At 35.6% G+C, this 20,610-nt stretch overlaps 1 protein-coding gene across 2 annotated transcripts in view; it reads left to right on the top strand.

The window, feature by feature from the left end:
* Positions 1-20,610, top strand: part of CHD1 (chromodomain helicase DNA binding protein 1) — a 90,383-nt gene that overhangs the window by 25,363 nt on the left and 44,410 nt on the right. For both annotated transcript variants that reach the window (XM_066381900.1, XM_066381901.1), the window contains exons 3-15: positions 4,488-4,689; positions 5,575-5,682; positions 8,363-8,427; positions 9,653-9,802; positions 9,938-10,206; positions 11,404-11,629; positions 12,227-12,327; positions 12,515-12,693; positions 13,897-14,024; positions 15,775-15,991; positions 16,634-16,723; positions 17,717-17,907; positions 18,556-18,744. In XM_066381900.1, the coding sequence (XP_066237997.1) occupies positions 4,488-4,689; positions 5,575-5,682; positions 8,363-8,427; positions 9,653-9,802; positions 9,938-10,206; positions 11,404-11,629; positions 12,227-12,327; positions 12,515-12,693; positions 13,897-14,024; positions 15,775-15,991; positions 16,634-16,723; positions 17,717-17,907; positions 18,556-18,744 (2,115 nt within the window). The remainder of the gene's footprint in view (positions 1-4,487; positions 4,690-5,574; positions 5,683-8,362; positions 8,428-9,652; positions 9,803-9,937; positions 10,207-11,403; positions 11,630-12,226; positions 12,328-12,514; positions 12,694-13,896; positions 14,025-15,774; positions 15,992-16,633; positions 16,724-17,716; positions 17,908-18,555; positions 18,745-20,610) is intronic.

The following is a 20,610-nucleotide window of genomic DNA, read 5'->3' as shown; positions in this document are numbered from 1 at the left end:
AGCTTCAGAAAAATACAAATAAATAAATAAATAAATAATATAAAACACTGACATAGTTCACAAACTGATGACTGATTTCAAGCCATGTCCCCTCTTATTTTATCCTTTCCTCTGTAAATAGCCTTTTTTCCCCAAAAAATCCAGAAATTTTTTTTTAATAATTTTATTTTTTTAATGGGGCGACGTCAATAAATCAGGATACATATATTCAAAGATAACATGTCCAGGTTATTTTGTCTTTCAATTATGTTGCATACCTATCACCCAAAGTCAGATTGTCCTCTGTCACCTTCTATCTAGTTTTCTTTGTGCTCCTCCCCCTCCCCCTTTCCCTCTCCCTCTCCCCCCTCCCCCCATAACCACCACACTCTTATCAATGTCTCTTAGTCTCACTTTTATGTCCCACGTACATATGGAATAATGCAGTTTTTGTTTTTTTTCTGATTTACTTATTTCACTTCGTATAATGTTATCAAGCTCCCACCATTTTGCTGTAAATGATCCGATGTCATCATTTCTTATGGCTGAGTAGTATACCATAGTGTATATGTGCCACATCTTCTTTATCCAGTCATCTATTGAAGGGCTTTTTGGTTGTTTCCATGTCCTGGCCACTGTGAACAATGCTGCAATGAACATGGGGCTGCATGTGTCTTTACGTATCAATGTTTCTGAGTTTTGGGGGTATATACCCAGTAGAGGGATTGCTGGGTCATTTTCAGTTTTTTGAGGAACCACCATACTTTCTTCCGTAATGGTTGTACTACTTTACATTCCCACCAACAGTGGATGAGGGTTCCTTTTTCTCCACAACCTCTCCAACATTTGCTATTACCTGTCTTGTTAATAATAGCTAATCTAACAGGGGTGAGGTGGTATCTCATTGCAGTTTTGATTTGCATTTCTCTAATAACTAGAGAAGATGAGCATCTTTTCATATATCTGTTGGCCTAAATAGCCATTTTTAACTTAATTGTCGGTATATGCTACCATTCTTGCTTTTTTAAAAGTGTAAGCAAATCTGTATAAATGTTTTCTCCTACTTACACACAGGAAGCAAATTATAACCATTGTTTTATATCTTTTTTTTTTTCTTAACTATATCCTGGAGATCATTCTATGGCTATATATAAGATATTCTTTACTTGTTCTTAATCCTAAGTAAATGTTTTATACTTCTAATATCTAAGGTAAAGACGTTCTAATAATAAACCTATGCCATTAAAGTAACCTAGATTCAAGCTGTTTGCTTTTTTTTTTTTTAATATTTTTTCAAAGACTTACACCTTGTTTTAAATTTTTTTTTAATTCATTTTAGAGGGGGCGGGGAGCAGGAAGCATCAACTCCCATATGTTCCTTGACCAGACAAGTGCAGGGTTTTGAACTAGCGACCTCAGCATGCCAGGTCAAGGCTTTATCCACTGCGCCACCACAGGTCAGGCAGGCTGTTTGCTTTTATCTCCAACCAGAATTATGTTTAGCTACTAAAAGGAATTTTGACTAGCTATTCATCTTGCATGGGTAATCAAAATATAATTAAGAATATAGGTACACAGTTATACCCAAAATCAATCATTTATTCATCTACTTTTTGAGCATTTATTAAGTCACCTGTAAAAGGTACCATGGTAGGTACTCTGGAAAAATAGTACCCTCAAGAGCTTATAAGCAATTAAAGTGATAACCCCTTTAGCCTAGTTATTCTTTCCTAAAGAATTAGTTCAGCTATGCTTTCTTTTAAATGTTTCACTATTACTACCAAACTTGGTTGTATCTTCAGTGCGCCCCAGTGGTGCAGTGGATTGAGCATCAGCCTAGATGATGAGAGGGCCTCTGGGGGCCCCAGCTTGAAACCCCAAGGTCACTGGCTTGAAGTCTCCAGCTTGAGCATGGGACCATTGACATGATCCCAAGCTCACTTTCTTGAATAAGGGGTCACTGGTGTGGCTTGAGGACCTCGCCCTTCACAAGGCACCAATGAGAAGCAATCAATAAACAACTAAAGTGAAGCAGTTACGAATTGATGCTTCTTATCTCTCTCCAACCCCTTTCTGAGTCTTTCTGTCTGTCTCTCTCTCCCAGATATAGAAATATATTTATGACACAGATGGTATTTATTTGTTGACATGACCATCTCTCCATTCCCTAGAAGTTCTTTTAATGATAAAGGCTGTCGCATCTTATTCTTCTCAGTGCCTAACATGGTAGTTCTTAGTTAAGTTTATTAAATAAGTAGATGCCTCTTACCTAGCAGATTAAAGGAGAAATGAAATTATGTGTAAGGAAAAAATACTATCTTCTCTAGCATTCTTGCTGAAATATGTGTCAAGGAACCCAAGTAAAATAGGGTTTTTTTGATTTATTAATTAAAAGGCACGATACTGTTTTTGGATCTCAGAACCATGTCACCAGACGGTAGATATTGTGGCAAAATGATTTTTATATCATAACCCTTAGGAATCAAAGTTTTTTATTAATTTTATAGAAAGAGGAAGAGAGAGAGGGAGACAGAAACATTGATCTCTTCCTGTATATGCTCTGACCAGGGATCAAACCTACAACCTCTGTGTATGGGGACAACGCTCTAACCAACCAAGCCATCTGGCCAGGGCAGGAAGCAAATTTCTGTTATCTGTTTCTATACAGGAAAATATTTATTCTAGTAGATGTCTGTTTTTAAAATATGTATATAATTGAATTTTAAACATTTTCATTTATATCTCACTTTTAGAATCAAAATTCTTGCAAATTTTTATGCATATATTTTCATTTAGAAATCATTAACTTGCTCTTCTTGAAAAGGAGAAATTACTTTTAGGAAGGATTACTTTTTAAAGATTTTATTCATTTTAGAGAAAGGAGAGGAGGTGGTGGGGGAAGAGCAGGAAGCATCAACTTGTAGTTGCTTTCTGTATGTGCCTTGACAGGGCAAGCCCAGGGTTTTGAACTGGCAACCGCACTGTGTCAGGTTGACTGCACCACTACAGGTCAGGCAACTTTTATTATTGAAGTCTATTTTCATGGAGTAATACCTCCATCTGGTGGTGTTTTTTAAAATTACAGCAGAAGATATGAAACATACATTTTTCTTTTTCTTTCCTTCCTTCTTTCCTTCAAGGAGAGGAGGCAGAGACACAGACTCCTGCATCAGGATCTGGGATCCACCTGGCAAGCCCACTAGAGGAAGATGCTCTGCCCCTCTGGTTCATTGCTCAGCAACCAAACCATCTTTTTTTGGCGGGGGGGGGGGGGTATTTATTCGTATTTTTCTGAAGTGAGAAGCAGAGAGGCAGAGACAGACTCCCACATGCCTGAGACTAGGACCCACCCAGCATGCCCACTAGGGGGCGATACTCTGCCTGTCTGGGGCGTTGGTCCATTGCAACTAGGGCCATTCTTGCGCCTGAGGCGGAAGCTATGGAGCCATCCTTAGCACCCAGGCCAACTTTGCTCCAATGGAGCCTTGGCTGCAGAAGGGGAAGAGGGGGAGAGGGAGGGGTGGAGAAGCAGAAGCAGATGGTTGCTTCTCCTGTGTGCCCTGACCGGGAATCGAACCCAGGACATCCACACGCCAACTGGCCAGGACCATGTTTTTTATATGTAGATAAATTATGTTACCTGTTGTTTCTCATAAAACCAGATGAAATAACACCAAAAACCATTTACCATGGGTATCAACAATTTTAGTCCCTCGTTTTCAACAATTCAAGTTTGAATACCATGTGAACAAATGGTCATGGGGATAATAATTATACCATCCACTGTTTAGTATAGACAGTGTGTGGGCTTCCCTGGACTGAAAGTTATGAAGAAAATGATAATTTCTCAGTGAACTATTAATTGCTTTCACATATGTATCTATAGAGAGTGGGAAGGATTGTTAGAATTTGCTATTATTTCAGATTTATTGCTGTGGAACCATGACAGAATCAATTACTTTCTCAGAGAAGTAATTACTGATTTTACTTTTTAGTACATTCTATTTTATTGTAGCCTAATTATAGTAAGTCACATTCTCCTGAAATGATAAAACAGATATAAACTTGAAGACAAATAGAAACTACAAATAAATTTATTGTACCTGTTATTATAAGAATATTCAACATATTTTAAACCTTTTCTTCACAGAACTTCTACTCTATATCTACTATAACTAAACAGCCTTTTAAGGATATCCCTGTGGCTTAAACTTCCCAAATTTAGCCCAGGACTCTGTACTTGGTAGAATATGCTCATTATCTTGGAGGAAGATTGTTGTCTGCTGGCTTATGGTTTGGTCAAAATTGTAAAAAATCTATTAACTATATCAGTTATTACTATAGATTAATATTAATTCCTATTTCTATTTTGTTCTAGAAAGCTGGAATATGAAATAAACAAGGTTTAATGATTTGGGGCTTTCTGCTGATTTTTAAAGAAAGATTAAATTTCTAGTGAATTTTGTCTGAAATCTGTTTATTTTTATCTGTTTATTTTTAAATTGCAGCCAGTCAGATGACGATTCTGGGTCAGCTTCAGGCTCTGGGTCTGGTTCGAGTTCTGGAAGCAGTAGTGATGGAAGCAGTAGCCAGTCAGGTAGCAGTGACTCTGACTCCGGGTCTGAATTGGGCAGTCAGTCAGAGTCGGAGTCGGACACTTCCCAAGAGAACAAAGTTCAAGCGAAACCACCGAAAGTTGATGGAGCTGAGGTAATAAATAAAGTATCCAATGAAAGGTAGATTTATAACATTGATTTATAGCATTCTTAATCTGCTTTTTAAAAAACATTAATTTTAAACGTCAGAATTACTTTCAGTGATCCTCAATTAGGTTAAATATCTATAAATAATTTATTTAGAAGAGCATTTGTAACTATAAAATAACAAATACAAAATAAACACCCAAAGCCTTTTCTTCTGCTTTCTGAGGCAGAAATTGAGTTTCATAAATACGCAGTGTCTGATGAAAATTAAAACTTTTGTGAAGTCTTTTCGTTAACCCTATAGTGTCTGATCTCTACTTTCAAGATCTTCAAGGAGATTCTCTATTGTTAGTAGCAGAACTCTGCTTCCTTAAAGATGCTGGTAGAACAGCTTAGGGACTCTCTGTTTAAAAAAGCTACTACAACATTTAATAAACTTTGTCTACACCTCATAATAGTATATAGTAATGTCACTTAGAATACCAGTCATAAGATGCTTGAACCAATGTATAAATCAATACATAGCTATCTGCATGGAGAAAATATTGCTACCAAAAATAAAGTGCTTAGTAGTGCAGTTGATTTGCATTCCGACTTAAGATCTTCATGTTCACCTCACACCAATTTTAAAAAAAGGCAACCACACTTTGGGTAACAGGGTATCTGTTATCACTTTGAAAGTTATACTTGTAATACCAGAGAATATGTTGTTTAATATTATCTATCTCTAAAGCTTGCATAAACTTTTCATATATAACTAAAGCATTTGTTTTATTATATTGCATATAATAGGAGTAAGGAAGATAGTCTTAACTTCTTATTTGGAGGCAATGAAACTGCTTTTCAGGTTTTTCAAAACTTGATCCTTTACTAGTCCATATTTCTATTATAGTTCTGGAAATCTAGCCCTAGTATCCTGGCTGTACAGAGATCTGCAATGCTCAAGAAGCAGCAGCAGCAGCAGCAACATCAAGCTTCATCTAATAGTGGATCAGAAGAGGTGAGTTTTCATTATGAAAGCTAATATTTTAAAAGTAGGCCTGATGCCCAGTTACGAAATTATTAGAAACAATACATGTTTTTATTACTATTACTTTTTTTTAATAGAGAGGAAGGGAAAGAGAGAGGGAGAAGAGAATCATCAACTTGTAGTTTGCTTTACTTTAGTTGTTCTTCATTGATTGCTTCTCATCTGTGCCTTGACCGCAGGGCTCAAGCTGAGAGAGTGACCCCTTGCTCAAGCCAGCAGCCTCGGAATCATGTCAGTGATCCCACACTCAAGCCAGCGACCTTGGGGTTTCTAACCAGGGACCCCACGTTGACATTCTATCCACTGTGCCATGACCAGTCAGCCATAGAAACAATACATGTTTTTAAAGAATATATTAGGAGGGAATTACATTTAAATATGTGTATCAGAAGTCTTAAAACACAAATATTTTATCTAATAATTACTTTTAGGGATTAATCTCACACAGACTGAATGTACAGAGTTAGAAAAAGCTATCTCATGCAAATAGAAATGAAAGAAAAGGAAAAGCTAGGCAGCAGCACTTATATCAGTACATTTACTCATCAAAGCAAAGCTAGAAATAAACTAAATGTGAATAGTAGGAAACTACACACACACAGACAGGTATGCATGTACACATATGTGAACAAAGAAATAGTATGTGTGCTATTTAAGTCATATTTGTACAGAATATTAATAGAATTCTCAACATTTTTAAAAAGATAGGCTGCAGCTCTAAACAGTGTAGATCCTGTGTGCATGTGAGTACATATGCATAGGAGCACATAGTCATGTGTCTTTCAAGAACTGTGTCAAAGCCTGCCTCATGGGAAAGAAAATATTAAAACTTGATGGACCAGCCATTAGGATTCACTTTTGAGGCCATACTAGGCAATAATAATGGTCTCTATAGTTGATCTATTTTGTAAGTACAATTGACATACAGTGTCAAGTATACAGCATTGTGGTTAGACATTTATGTAACTTACAAAGTGATCACCCCTCCCATAAGTCTAGTACCTGCCTGGCACCATGCATAGTTATTATTGACTATATTCCTTGTACTGTACTTTACATCTCTATGTCTATTTTGTATTGCCAATTTGTACTTCTTAATCCCTTCATCTTTTTCTCCCAGCCTTCTAACCTTACTCATATCTTGCAACCACCAGTTTGTTCTCTGTATCTGTGTTTGTTTCTGTTTTTATTGTTCATTTATTTTGTTTTGGATTCCACATGTAAGTGGAATTATATGGTATTTGTCTTTCTCTGTCTGACTTAATTTCATTTAGCATAATATCCTCTGGTTCCATTCATGTTGCAAATGGTAAGATTTTATTCTTTTTTATAAGTGAGTAGTATTTCATTTTATGTATGTACCATATCTTGATCCAGTTTTCTAACAATAGATGCGTTAGGTGGTTTCCATATCTTAGCTATTGTGTATGAAATGCTCCTTTTTTTTTTCTTGTTAAGCTTTTATTTTAAAGTTACTTTCGTCTGATACAGTACTGCTGCCTAGCTTTTCTTTCATTTCTATTTGCATGAGATAGCTTTTTCTATTTCTGTACATTAAGTCTGTGTGTGTCTTGATCTGAAGTGGGTCTCTTGTAGGCCATATATGTAAGGGTGTTGTTTTATTCTTCATTCAGCCACCCTCAGACTTTTTATTGGAGCATATAATCCACTTCCATTTAAAGTAATTATTGATAGCTATGTAGTGATTGCCATTTTATCATCTATCTATCTATCTATCTATCTATCTATCTATCTATCTATCTATCTATCTATCTTCTTAAAGAAGTCCCTTTAACATTTTTTGAAATACTGGTTTGATGGTGATGAACTTCTTCAGCTTTCTTGCTCCTTTGTTTTTAAATGATCGCCTTGCCGGGTAAAATAATCTTGGTTGTAGGTCCTTGCTTTTCATTATTTTGAATATTTTATGCATGTAAAGTTTCTGTTGAGAAACCAGCTGACATTCTTATGGGAGCTCCCTTGTAACAAAGATGATAGATTAATTAAAGTTTTGTACAAAATGCTGACATTGTGATTTTACCTAGTATCATTGGTTGTGTTATAAATTTGAATAGAAATGTTATTAACCACTTTATGTGCTAATAGTATAAATAAAACACCAACATGGGAAAAAAAGGTTTTACAGTTACTGTTATTAGCAAAGTGAACCTTAAATAGTATGACAGGCAAAAATTTGTTATCATGGTAAAATTGTTTTTGTTTTTATTTTAATTTTTGTATTTTTCTGAAGTTGGAAACGAGGAGGCAGTCAGACAGACTCCCGCATGCGCCCAACCGGGATCCACCTGGCATGCCCACCAGGGAGCGATGCTATGCCCATCTGGGGCGTTGCTCTGTTGCAACCAGAGCCATTCTAGCGCCTGAGGCAGAGGCCATAGAGCCATCCTCAGCGCCCGGGCCATCTTTGCTCCAATGGAGCCTTGGCTGCGGGAGGGGAAGAGAGAGACAGAGAGGAAGGAGAGGGGGAGGCGTGGAGAAGCAGATGGGCGCTTCTCCTGTGTGCCCTGGCCGGGAATCAAACCCGGGACCCCCTGCATGCCAGGCCGACGCTCTACCACTGAGCCAACAGGGCAGGGCTATCATGGTAAAATTGTAATCACTAATAACTAATTTCATTTTTTCTCCATAGGATTCCTCTAGCAGTGAAGATTCTGATGACACATCAAGTGATGTCAAAAGGAAAAAGCATAAAGAGTATGTCGTTTTGCTCAACTGAATACTTACTCTCATATCAGGAAAATCCTAATGATTTGGTGTTTCTTCCTTTAATTGGAAATTGTTGCTGAAAGTGGGCTTTTGTAAATTCTTGGTTCATGACATTTTATTAGGTTAATTTAAACCATTAATTCTTGAAATTTATCTTTCTGTGATGACTTGAGGTTTTTGTGCCACTTATTTATCACCTATAAATCTTTTCCCTGTGTATTTTAAACTTCAGAGATCTGCTTATTTATGTGAGAAAATCTTAAATTGTGTATAAATTTTATCAGCTGATGATAGATTTTGATTGATTCTGTTGATTTATGTTAATATTCTTACTATTCATCTGCACATGAGATTTACTTCCTCCATAGAACTCATTTAAAAACTCAGTATAATTTCCTAAAGAACTTGACCCAAAAAAGTGTTAAAGAATACTAAGATTCTCAATTCAGATACATAGATGGTCAGAGTATTTATCTTTCTTGTTTTTTCAAAAAACATTTTCTGTTGTCTCTTATTTTTAAATTTTCTTTGAGATTTTACATTTTCACTTAGGTGTGTCTGGTGTTGATTTTGTTACTTATTCCAGTTTATGGACTTGATCTTATACATATTAAGTGTAGAGACGTTTATCTTTTGAGAATTCAGTCATTATATCTCTGGACTTTTTCTGTAAATCTGGTACTACTACATAGATATAAATACTGCATTTGTCTTGGATTATATCTGTTGTAGATACCTATTGGATCATCCATCCTATCTTACATAAATTTTACTGTATTATGTTTTTATCCCTTTATTGCTATGCTATACATTCTGGCTATTTTTTTTTTTCAGGTCTGTCTTCTAGTTTACTAAGTGCATTTACAACTATTGTGTCTCATCAGATACGTAACTGTTCACCTGAGTTAGTAATTTCTAAATTCAACATTGGTGCAAGCAAAGAATATTTTTTTAAAACAAGCATAATATGGGATGATAGACCTCCTTGATATAAACTAATAATTCATACTATAAAAATTAAAAGACTTTTTCTTCATGTATTTTGCCTCTTGTTACTGCTTCTGTAAAAACAAAAGATTTTAAGATAAAAAAATTATTTTTAATACTAACTAGACTGCAATTTTAAATTTTATTTTGTATTTATCAGAGATAAAATAAAATTGGCTATATGGTGTAAGTATAAATAAGTATATTTTATGTATTTTATGTACAGTGAAGATTGGCAAATGTCTGGGTCAGGATCTCCATCTCAGTCTGGTTCAGATTCAGAATCTGATGAAGAGAGAGATAAAAGCAGTTGTGATGAAACAGAATCTGATTATGAGCCAAAAAACAAAGTTAAAAGCAGAAAACCTCAAAATAGGTAAGTGTAGTATGTTCTCTGTTGGATGCTGAAAATTACTGGTTATAGAAGGTATTCTTTTTATAAATAGTTTCTCACTTCTGATTTTATGCCAGTGTTTCTGTAAAACACCTCTTTCCCCTTGGTCTTTTCTAGATCTAAGTCAAAAAACGGGAAGAAGATTCTTGGACAAAAAAAGAGACAGATTGATTCATCTGAGGAAGAAGAGGATGAAGATTATGATAATGATAAAAGAAGTTCTCGCCGCCAAGCAACTGTCAATGTGAGCTATAAGGAAGATGAAGAAATGAAAACAGATTCTGATGACCTACTTGAAGTCTGTGGAGAAGATGTTCCTCAACCCGAGGAAGAGGAATTTGAAACAATAGAACGGTTTATGGATTGTCGGATTGGGAGAAAAGGAGGTATGAAAAAAAACATTTAAAGTACTTCTTGAAGATTTCTCGAGAGGATAGATTTTCTTCTATTTTACTTATTTGCTATAAAATATACTTTGCTTCACTTGAATGTTTTCTTCCCAACAAATTCCATTTAACCTCAGTTCATATATTGCAAATAATTAGGTACTTTCAATTTCACATATGGTTTCGTTTTTTGAAATGTGTTTTTTGTTTTATCTCAGAAATGTTTATTTTTATCTTGACATGCATTTTCTCCCTTTTTGTATTATTGAGATATATATAATTGACATATAGCATTGTTACAAGTTTAAGGTGGATGGCACAGTAACTTACATGTATTGCAAAATGATTACCACAATAAATTTAGGTAATATTATCTCGTATATACAATAAAAAAAAATTGTTTCTCATCATAAGAACTTTAAAATCTACTGTTAGTAACTTTTAGATACGCCATATAGCAATGTTTAGTCGTCATGTACATTGCATCCCTTGCTCTTATTTATCTTATAAGTGGAATTTTGAACCTTTGACCACTTTCATCATATTTCTCCCACCTCCGGTAACTACAAATTTAATCTCTATTCCTACCTATTTTTTTTAAGATTTCACGTATGAGATCATACAATATTGGTGTTTCTCTGTCTAACCTATTTCACTCAGCATAATACCCTCAAAGTTCATACTGTCATAATGGTGAGATTTCCTTCCTTTTTTAGGGCTGAATAATATTCATATATATTAAACTTCTTTATCCATCCGTTTTGGACACTTAGGTTGTTTCTGAGGTGTTATGAATAATACACTACAGTGAGTGAACATTGGGTGCAGATATTTCTTTGACCGTGATTTTAGACATGTAGTTTTAAAAAATGATTTGAAATTATTTTAATTTCTAATCATCAGTCTCCCAAGCAACAGTTACTGTAAATTGCTGTTGCTCTAAGGCATGTCATAGTCTTTTGACCTTGTTTTTTTTAATTTTAAAACTGAGTGATTGAATTAGATAATTCTTCTGTTTTAAAATTTTGAATTTTTATTATATATGTGTAATGTCACGTCACATAAATTCCTGTGTCCTGATACTTTACTTATTTAAGAGAGCATATATTTTTCCGTTCATATTAATCAATTTTTGAGTTGAATGGAAGCATTCCTGTAACAGATTAACAGGGAATGTATCCCCCCCCTTTTTTCCAGCTACTGGTGCTACTACAACCATCTATGCAGTTGAAGCAGATGGTGACCCAAATGTAGGATATGACAAAAACAAGGAACCAGGAGAAATCCAGTATCTAATTAAATGGAAGGGATGGTCCCATATTCATAATACTTGGGAAACAGAAGAAACCCTTAAGCAGCAGAATGTTAGAGGAATGAAAAAATTGGATAATTATAAAAAAAAAGATCAGGAAACAAAAAGATGGTAAATATGTTTTATATTGTAGTTAATATTTTTATAGATCAAAGATGATTACTAAGGTTTTTATTAATTAGGAGTACATTCTCAAGAATCAAATGATAACCTAAAATAGCTTACTTATGGACTTATTTGTATTTCATTTAAAGGTAAAAGTTCTTAAGAATATTCATGCCTAAATTCTTGACAACAGTTACATAGAATGTGTTTCATATATTATGAGTTTTTAAAATTAAAAATTAATGCCTGACGTGTGGTGGCGCAGTGGATAAAGCATCAACCTGGAATGCTGAGGTCACTGCTTTGAAACCCTGGACTTGCCCTGTCAAGGCACATATGGGAGTTGATGTTCCTGCTCCTCTTCCACTTCTCTCTCTCTCTCTCTCTCTCTCTCTCTCTCTTTCTCTCTTTCCTATCTCTCCAAAAATGAATAAATAAAATCTTTTAAATTAATGATGTTTTATTTCTGTTTCAGTTTCTTTATTATTTAAACTGGCACATGAGATAAGTGGCAAAATGGGAGATTTTGTGCTAATATTTTTTGTGGGGTACAGGTTATTTAGGTGAGATTCTGAAGTCTGTTCCTGTTTAATAATTTTTCAGGTTGAAAAATGCTTCTCCAGAAGATGTGGAATATTATAATTGCCAACAAGAACTTACAGATGATCTGCATAAACAGTATCAAATAGTGGAACGAATAATTGGTTAGTAATAAACAATTCTAATTAGACATCTGAAAAAATATTAAATTTACTGCTCACACATTTGTAGCCCTAAAGAAGCTTACTCTAATAGTAAAGCAAATGACTAATATTTACTTACGTAGTTTTTACCAAAAATTATTTATTGGATAAGGCATAATGTAAAATACATGTCTGGTTTATTTCACAGCTCATTCCAATCAAAAGTCGGCGGCTGGTTATCCTGATTATTATTGCAAGTGGCAGGGCCTTCCATACTCAGAGTGCAGCTGGGAGGATGGCGCTCTCATTTCCAAAAAGTTTCAAGCATGTATAGATGAGTATGTTAGCAGGAATCAATCAAAAACCACTCCTTTTAAAGATTGCAAAGTGAGTATTGTTTGACATTTTTATTATTGAAAATGTATTTAGGCCCTGGCCAGTTGGCTCAGTGGTAGAGCATTGGCCTGGCATGTGGAAGTCCTGGGCTCAATTCCTTGTCAGGGCACACAGGAGAAGTGACCATTTGCTTCTTTACCCCTCCCCCTTCTCTCTCCTTCCCTTTCTCCCTTCAAGCAATTTGGTCCCAGGCTCTGAGGATGGCTCCATGGCCTTGCCTCAGGCACTGAAATAGCTCAGTAGCTGAGCAACGAAGCAGAAGCCCCAGATGGGCAGAGCATCACCCTGTAGGTAGGGGCTTGTCGGGTGGTCAGGACGCATGCGGCAGTCTCTCTGCCTCCCTGCCTCTCACCTCTCAATAAGAGGAAAAAAAAGGAAAATGTATTTATGCATCATAAATATTACAATCCCAGGATAGAGAATTGGATCCTGATTTCAGATAGGCAAAGAAAGAAAACTGCTTGGTTGGTAGACCTTGTGGGAAGTGATATTTCTGTAATTGCTATGTGATCTTAGGTGTGGTCATCTTTTAGCCCTGGTAAATAAGTCTGTGTCAGAAAGATGATAATTTGGTGGTGATAGTTGTGTTAAGTAAGTTGAAAGACTGAATAGAAAAAATCACTTGGAAATGAGATACATATGATTGGTTTAAAAGGTAGCAAGTATTTTCTTTGAAGCTAGGAAAGGAAAAGAGGCACACACTTCTATGAAGGTATCCAGGCCTACCATGCCTAATATAAGACCTTTATACTTCAAGTTATTAGTGATAGTTTTCGGTCTAAATACCACTAGCATTTGTTTTCTTATTATAAGACTGAATTAAATTCATAATGGTAATTTAGAAGTCAGAAGTGGTTTATTTCTAGGACAGGGCTAGAACAATGGTAAAACTGAATGAATAACATAGCTTTTCCTTGAGAAATACACAAGACCCAAATTTTCAGCAGGAACTTAATTATTTCTACTTTTTTTCTTCAAAAGGAAGGCAAATATTTCACTGTATATTCTTGTTATAGTAATAAAAAACAGTCTTCTTTGACTGAATTGTCAGATGTATTTTGAGTCATGGACTTTCTGAACGTGATGATTTGAGATAATATTTTGAAATCTATGGTAAAAGCTGCAATTTTTAATTTTTAAGTATAATTTCTTACATTTAATAATTTCTCACATTAACATTTATTTCTGCTAAAGGTATTGAAACAAAGGCCAAGATTTGTAGCCTTAAAGAAGCAACCATCCTATATTGGAGGACATGAGGGTTTAGAATTAAGGGATTATCAGTTGAATGGTTTAAATTGGCTTGCTCATTCTTGGTGCAAGTAAGTATATTTTGAGTCATTTATTAATTTTAATTGTAAGAATTTACAATTACTGGATTTGGAAAGATTTCCACCAAAAATGATAAGACTGTTTAGTATTTATATGCAGGTCTTTGAATTGTCTTGTGCGTAAATAATGCTGTACTTACTATATAATAAAAACCAATGCAGTTTTGAGTTTAACCTGTTTTGATTGCCGCAGTAATTAAATAAGTTTTTATTGAACTTAAATATATATACGTTGCTGTCCCACACTAGTCCTGGACTATTTCTCTTCCAGTTATTTCTGTTACCCATTTAGCCTCCATTTTTGTCCTCTCTCTTATGTCCTCTGCTCCATTATTGGCAATATAAGGTGACTCTAGGGTGCAATTTAAAATTTTTTTTTACCATAACTATAGTTTTTCCTGCTGTATGTTCTTCCTACTTACTTTTTACTTAATGTATTTGGACTCTGCCCCTTGCAGATAGATTGATTTCTTGGCTATATAACTGACTAATTGAAAAATACTGTTCATATTTTTCTGGCCTAAAATGGTAAACTCCTTTTTTTTTTTTTAATATTTATTTTTTACAGAGACAGAGAGTGAGTCAGAGAGAGGGTTAGACAGGGACAGACAGACAGGAACGGAGAGATGAGAAGCATCAATCATTAGTTTATCATTGCGCGTTGCAACACTTTAGTTGTTCATTGATTGCTTTCTCATATGTGCCTTGACCCCGGGCCTTCAGCAGACCGAGTAACCCCTTGCTGGAGCCAGCGACCTTGGGCTCAAGCTGGTGGAATTTTTGCTCAAACCAGATGAGCCCGCGCTCAAGCTGGCGACCTCGGGGGTCTTGAACCTGGGTCCTCTGCATCCCAGTGTGATGCTCTATCCACTGCGCCACCGCCTGGTCAGGCAAATGGTAAACTCCTTATAATTCTCTTAAACTGTTACAAAGGCCTTTACATTTTTATTTATTTATTTTTTTTATAGAGAGAGAGTCAGAGAGGAATAGATAGGGACAGACAGACAGGAATGGAGAGAGATGAGAAGCATCAATCATCAGTTTTTTGTTGTGACACCTTAGTTCATTGATTGCTTTCTCATATGTGCCTTGACCATGGGCCTTCAGGAGACCGAGTAACCCCTTGCTCGAGCCAGTGACCTTGGGTCCAAGCTGGTGAGCTTTGCTCAAACCAGATGAGCCCACTCTCAAGCTGGTGACCTCAGGGTCTTGAACCTGGGTCCTCTGCATCCCAGTCCGACACTCTATCCACTGCGCCACTGCCTGGTCAGGCATATTTTTATTTTTTAAGTGAGAGGAGGGGAAATAGACTTCTACGTGCCCCTCAGTTGGAATCCAACCCTGTCTGGGCTGATGCTCGAATCAACTCAGCTATTTTTAGCGTTTGAGGCTGATGCATTTAGACCAACAGAGCTATCCTCAGCATCCTGGCTGATGCTCGAACCAGTCAAGCCACTGACTGTGGGAAGGGAAGAGAAGCAGATGGTAACTTCTCTTGTGACCTGACTGGGAATTGAACCCAGGACATCCATACGCTGGGCCGACACTCTTATCAACTGAGCAACTGGCCAGGGCTAAATTTATTATTTATAACTAATAAAAGTGGTATATTATAAAAAAAAATAGTCATATTAATTTTATTTAACTGTATAAACTTGTACATGGGTTATGTAAAAAGGTTTCTTTGTAAATTTGAATCTTTATTTTATCGCATACATGATTTTTGTTTTTAACTTTGTAGAGGAAATAGTTGCATACTTGCTGATGAAATGGGCCTTGGAAAAACAATACAGACGATCTCATTCCTGAATTATTTGTTTCATGAACACCAATTATATGGACCGTTTTTATTAGTAGTACCACTCTCCACTCTCACTTCCTGGCAAAGGGAAATTCAGACGTGGGCTTCTCAGATGAATGCTGTGGTTTATTTAGGTGACATTAACAGTAGAAACATGGTAAGTGGTTTCTCTACAAATTTAGAAGTCAAGGCATACTTTTCTTGGAAGACAAGTATTTTATTTGTCTTTTTGTCTTAATTCCTTGCCTAGGACTTGCCAAAAAGTAAGTGTTCAGTACATGTTTAATTGGCTGTAATTTAAAAACCAATTTTTGGTTTAGTGTTACTTTATAGATTATTTTTTCTTTCTTATGGTAAGTTTCAAAAATACATGAAAGCAGACAAGAGTATAATAAACCTTCATGTGCCAACTTCACAGTTTTAACTCATTGCTAGTTGTTCATCTGTACCACTATGTGGTACTTTCCACCCAGTAATTGTGAAACAAACCTCAGAATTCTAATTAATTTGTCAGTGTTATTAAATGAGTTAATCACTAGTGTTGTGTTAACTTTAGTGACAGGTACAGTTCAACATGTCTGCTTTATTTTATAGAAGATTTTGATATAATGTGGTATTTACATTTTGCTTATATGGTCAACATAGCTTGTTGGAGTGTATAAAGAATAAACTTTTGTTACATAAATATACAGTATATACATAATTTGTGTGTTTTGAATGGATTTTATTTTAGATATTCAGATAAAAGTATACTTTTTTAAATGTGTGTCTTAAAATTATCTTTAAAATTTCCTAATAGATAAGAACTCATGAATGGATGCATCCCCAGACCAAACGGTTAAAATTTAATATACTCTTAACAACTTACGAGATTTTACTGAAGGATAAGGTGTGTATTACCTATGTTTCTGTTTGATAGATATCAGGTTTCCCTTTGCAATGTGTTTTGGATAGGATGAGAACATAACTTAAATCCAGGATCAGCAAACTAGCCTGTGGGTCAAAATTTTTTATGACCCATGAACTAAGAATGATGTTTACATTTTAAAGGGTTGTAAAAACAAACTAAAGAAAATGCAACAGAGATGATGCATTTATCTACAAAGCCTAAAATATTTACCATCTGGCACTTTACATTAAAGTTTGCCAGCTCCTGACTTACGTGATATTAGTTTTGTGTAGTGTCTGTTGATTTATAGGAAATTTATTTGAAAATAGATAGCTAACAGGACTGGGGGATAGCACTGTACTAAATGCTTTATAGCTGTTACTTCGTTTTAGTGAATGTCTCAAGTAATTCTTATTTACTTTAGAAGATGTTATAAATTATCTCTATTGAAAAGAAAAATCAAGTCTTAAAAAGGTTTACGTAAGGTCCATATAGCTATTAAGTAGCGGAACCGTGCCTGTCTTTGTTTTAAGTCAGAAACCCATGTTGATATACAAGAAATCTACAGTGCATAGAAACCATAATTATATATACACTTGATGTGAGACACTGTTCCAAATGAATATTATATTTTCTCCAAATTAACATTAATAGAAGCTTTTACTGGATTTAGGTTAAAAATCTCTTATAAAATTTTTATATATATTTTTTATTATCAGTCTGTAAGCTAATAAAAATTTTTGCTTAATATTATGCTCTGTTTTCTAATGACTAAATTGGTCATGAAAAGAACTTCACTTTGCATGTTGAATTACTTGCTTTGAGGATGCCATTAATCTTGAAATGATATCATTTTTATTTGAAAATTGAGATAGGGGTTTTTTTTATTTTAATTTGCCTCATTGTAATAATTTGAATTCAGCTCAAAAGGGAAGTATAAGTTTGAATTCCGTTTTCCTCTTAAAATATTAACTGTGTTCTGTTCATTTTAAGGCATTCCTTGGAGGTCTAAATTGGGCATTTATAGGTGTAGATGAAGCACATCGATTAAAGAATGATGACTCTCTTCTGTATAAAACTTTAATAGACTTTAAGTCCAATCACCGTCTCCTTATCACTGGAACTCCTCTACAAAACTCCCTCAAAGAGCTCTGGTCTTTACTTCATTTCATTATGCCAGAAAAGTAAGATAAATCCTGATATTCAATTTTAATGTTTTTATGCTAAGTTTTGCAGGAAATAATTAGTGTTGGTAATAAGGTTAGTAAGAGATTTTATTACCCTAAAAAGATTATAAAGAAAGAAAAAAAGAAAAAGGGGATATTTTATACTATTTTAATTTTGAAAATAAAAATAAGTTTGAGCCCATTTATTATAAAACTTTATTTTACCTATGTTTAAAAACTGTGCTTGGAAAAAACTCAAAAACTGATAAGCTTACTTGTAATAGCATTTTATAAATGAGGAAAATTAGATTGGATGTGTATAAATATGTGTTCAAGGTCACATACATGCTCTCTCTCTCTCTCTGTAGTTTCAGAACTTTAAGATTATATCCTTTGAGAAATATTTTAGTGGTAATTATACCCATAGTTGCTAGTACTTTATCTTTATTGAACTCGAGAATCACAACTTTTATAAAACAATTCCTTATGTTTTATCTTTATATAGATATATAAAGGACTTGTTGGGAGGGATAGTTATTAAAAGTAACTAATTTTAGCTGTTTTTTTCCCTAAAAATCTATTTTTCACTATCATGTGAATACTCTGAAAAATTTCAAATGCAAAATGACTTTTTTAGTGATTCTTCATTTTTTTTAAATTTGTAAGGTTTTCTTCCTGGGAAGATTTTGAAGAAGAACATGGCAAAGGCAGAGAATATGGTTATGCAAGCCTCCACAAGGAACTTGAGCCGTTTCTGTTACGCAGAGTTAAGAAAGATGTAGAAAAATCACTTCCTGCTAAGGTTGAGCAGATTTTAAGAATGGAAATGAGTGCTTTACAGAAACAGTATTACAAGTAAGTTGTAAGCTAAGCACATGATCTGAACGTTCTAAATAAACCCCCTATATTTGTCACAGTGAGGTGACCCTGTCACCCCAATGGTGCCTTATAACAGGAACAGGTTCTTGAATTTTACAATAGGTTTAGTCTGTGGCATATTGGAGCAAGAAGAGATTTAATGTCATGTCCAACTGTATCACCCATCATGGGTAATATAAGACTTAACTAATTCACCTTCTAACACATCAGTTGCTTTTCTCTATTTCATATTGTCACTTTATAGAGGGTTTCTTTTAAGTGTTAGGATTTCCGTGGTACTAAGGCATTATTAGTATGTAATTATGATAATTATGTAATGGACAGATAGAGGTCAGAAAAAGAAACTTAGAAAAAAAATTTTGGCCTGCTTTTTGATATTAGTATTAATAAATCTTATATAAATTATGTATGTCAGATCTATATAGTAATGAATTGGAAAAAATCTCCTTAAGTAAGTACATAAAATGTACTACATTCATTTGAATTCTCAGAAACATATTTTATGGTAAGATCTGTAAATGCCATATATTTTAAAAAAAAAATTTATTTCATGAATTTAAGGTTTTTATTATGGAAAATTTTAAACATACAAAAAGAGGTTAATGTAATGAACATTTATCACTCATCTAGTTTTTCTTGACTCATGGCCAGTCTTTTATCAGAAGCCACCTCCACTCCCTAACATTTTGAGGCAAATCAGAAATATAACTATACTGCTCACAGAAATTGGGGGAACGCTATGCCCAGTTGGCTCAGTGGTAGAGCGTCGGCCTGGCGTGCAGAAGTCCCGGGTTCGATTCCCGGCCAGGGCACACAGGAGAAGCGCCCATTTGCTTCTCCACCCCTCCCCCTCTCCTTCCTCTCTGTCTCTCTCTTCCCCTCCTGCAGCCGAGGCTCCACTGGAACAAAGACGGCCCCGGGCGCTGGGGATGGCTCCTCAGCCTCTGCCCCAGGCGCTAGAGTGGCTCTGGTCACAACAGAGCGACGCCCCGGAGGGGCAGAGCATTGCCCCCTGGTGGGCAGAGCGTCACCCCTGGTGGGCGTGCCAGGTGGATCCCGGTCGGGCGCATGCGGGAGTCTGTCTGACTGTCTCTCCCCGTTTCCATCTTCAGAAAAATACAAAAAAAAAAAAAAAAAATGGGGGATATTTTATTACTTCATATTCATTTTGAAATATCCCCTAACTTTTGTGAGCAGTATATTTTAAGTCCCTTTGAAGACTAACATTTTTAAAAAGGAATAAAATAAATGGTGGTAGAAAATAAAAGTGGATCATGGCAAGAGGAATGTTTTATATAACTTGGAGTAATTTAATAACCATCCACTAACTTGTATATGTGCTGTGTAATTGTAGTTTTAGAGAAGGCAGTGTAGCTAACCCAGGTATACTCATGATTCCCTGTAGCGCTTCTCCTGTGTACCCTGGCCGGGAATCGAACCCGGGACTTCTGCACGCCAGGCCGACGCTCTACCACTGAGCTTTTAGGTCTGTGCATTAGCTGCTTAATGGAGTGAAACTTACAGGAAGGTTAAGATAATACAATTGACTGTTTTTATTTTATTATTTTATAGTTAACCATTTTTTTTTTTTTGTATTTTTCTGAAGCTGGAAACAGGGAGACAATCAGACAGACTCCCGCATGCGCCCGACTGGGATCCACCCGGCATGCCCACCAGGGGGCGATGCTCTGCCCATCCGGGGCGTGGCTCTGTTGCGACTAGAGCCACTCTAGCACCTGAGGCAGAGGCCATGGGGCCATCCCCAGTGCCCAGGCCAACTTTTGCTCCAATGGAGCCTCGGCTGCGGGAGGGGAAGAGAGAGAGAGAGAGAGGAAGGAGAGG

Source organism: Saccopteryx leptura, chromosome 4 (assembly GCF_036850995.1).
Source record: "Saccopteryx leptura isolate mSacLep1 chromosome 4, mSacLep1_pri_phased_curated, whole genome shotgun sequence".
Taxonomy (NCBI): Eukaryota; Metazoa; Chordata; class Mammalia; order Chiroptera; family Emballonuridae; genus Saccopteryx; species Saccopteryx leptura.
The sequence above is the reverse complement of the archived record's forward strand: the minus strand, read 5'-3'. Positions and strand labels throughout refer to the sequence as shown.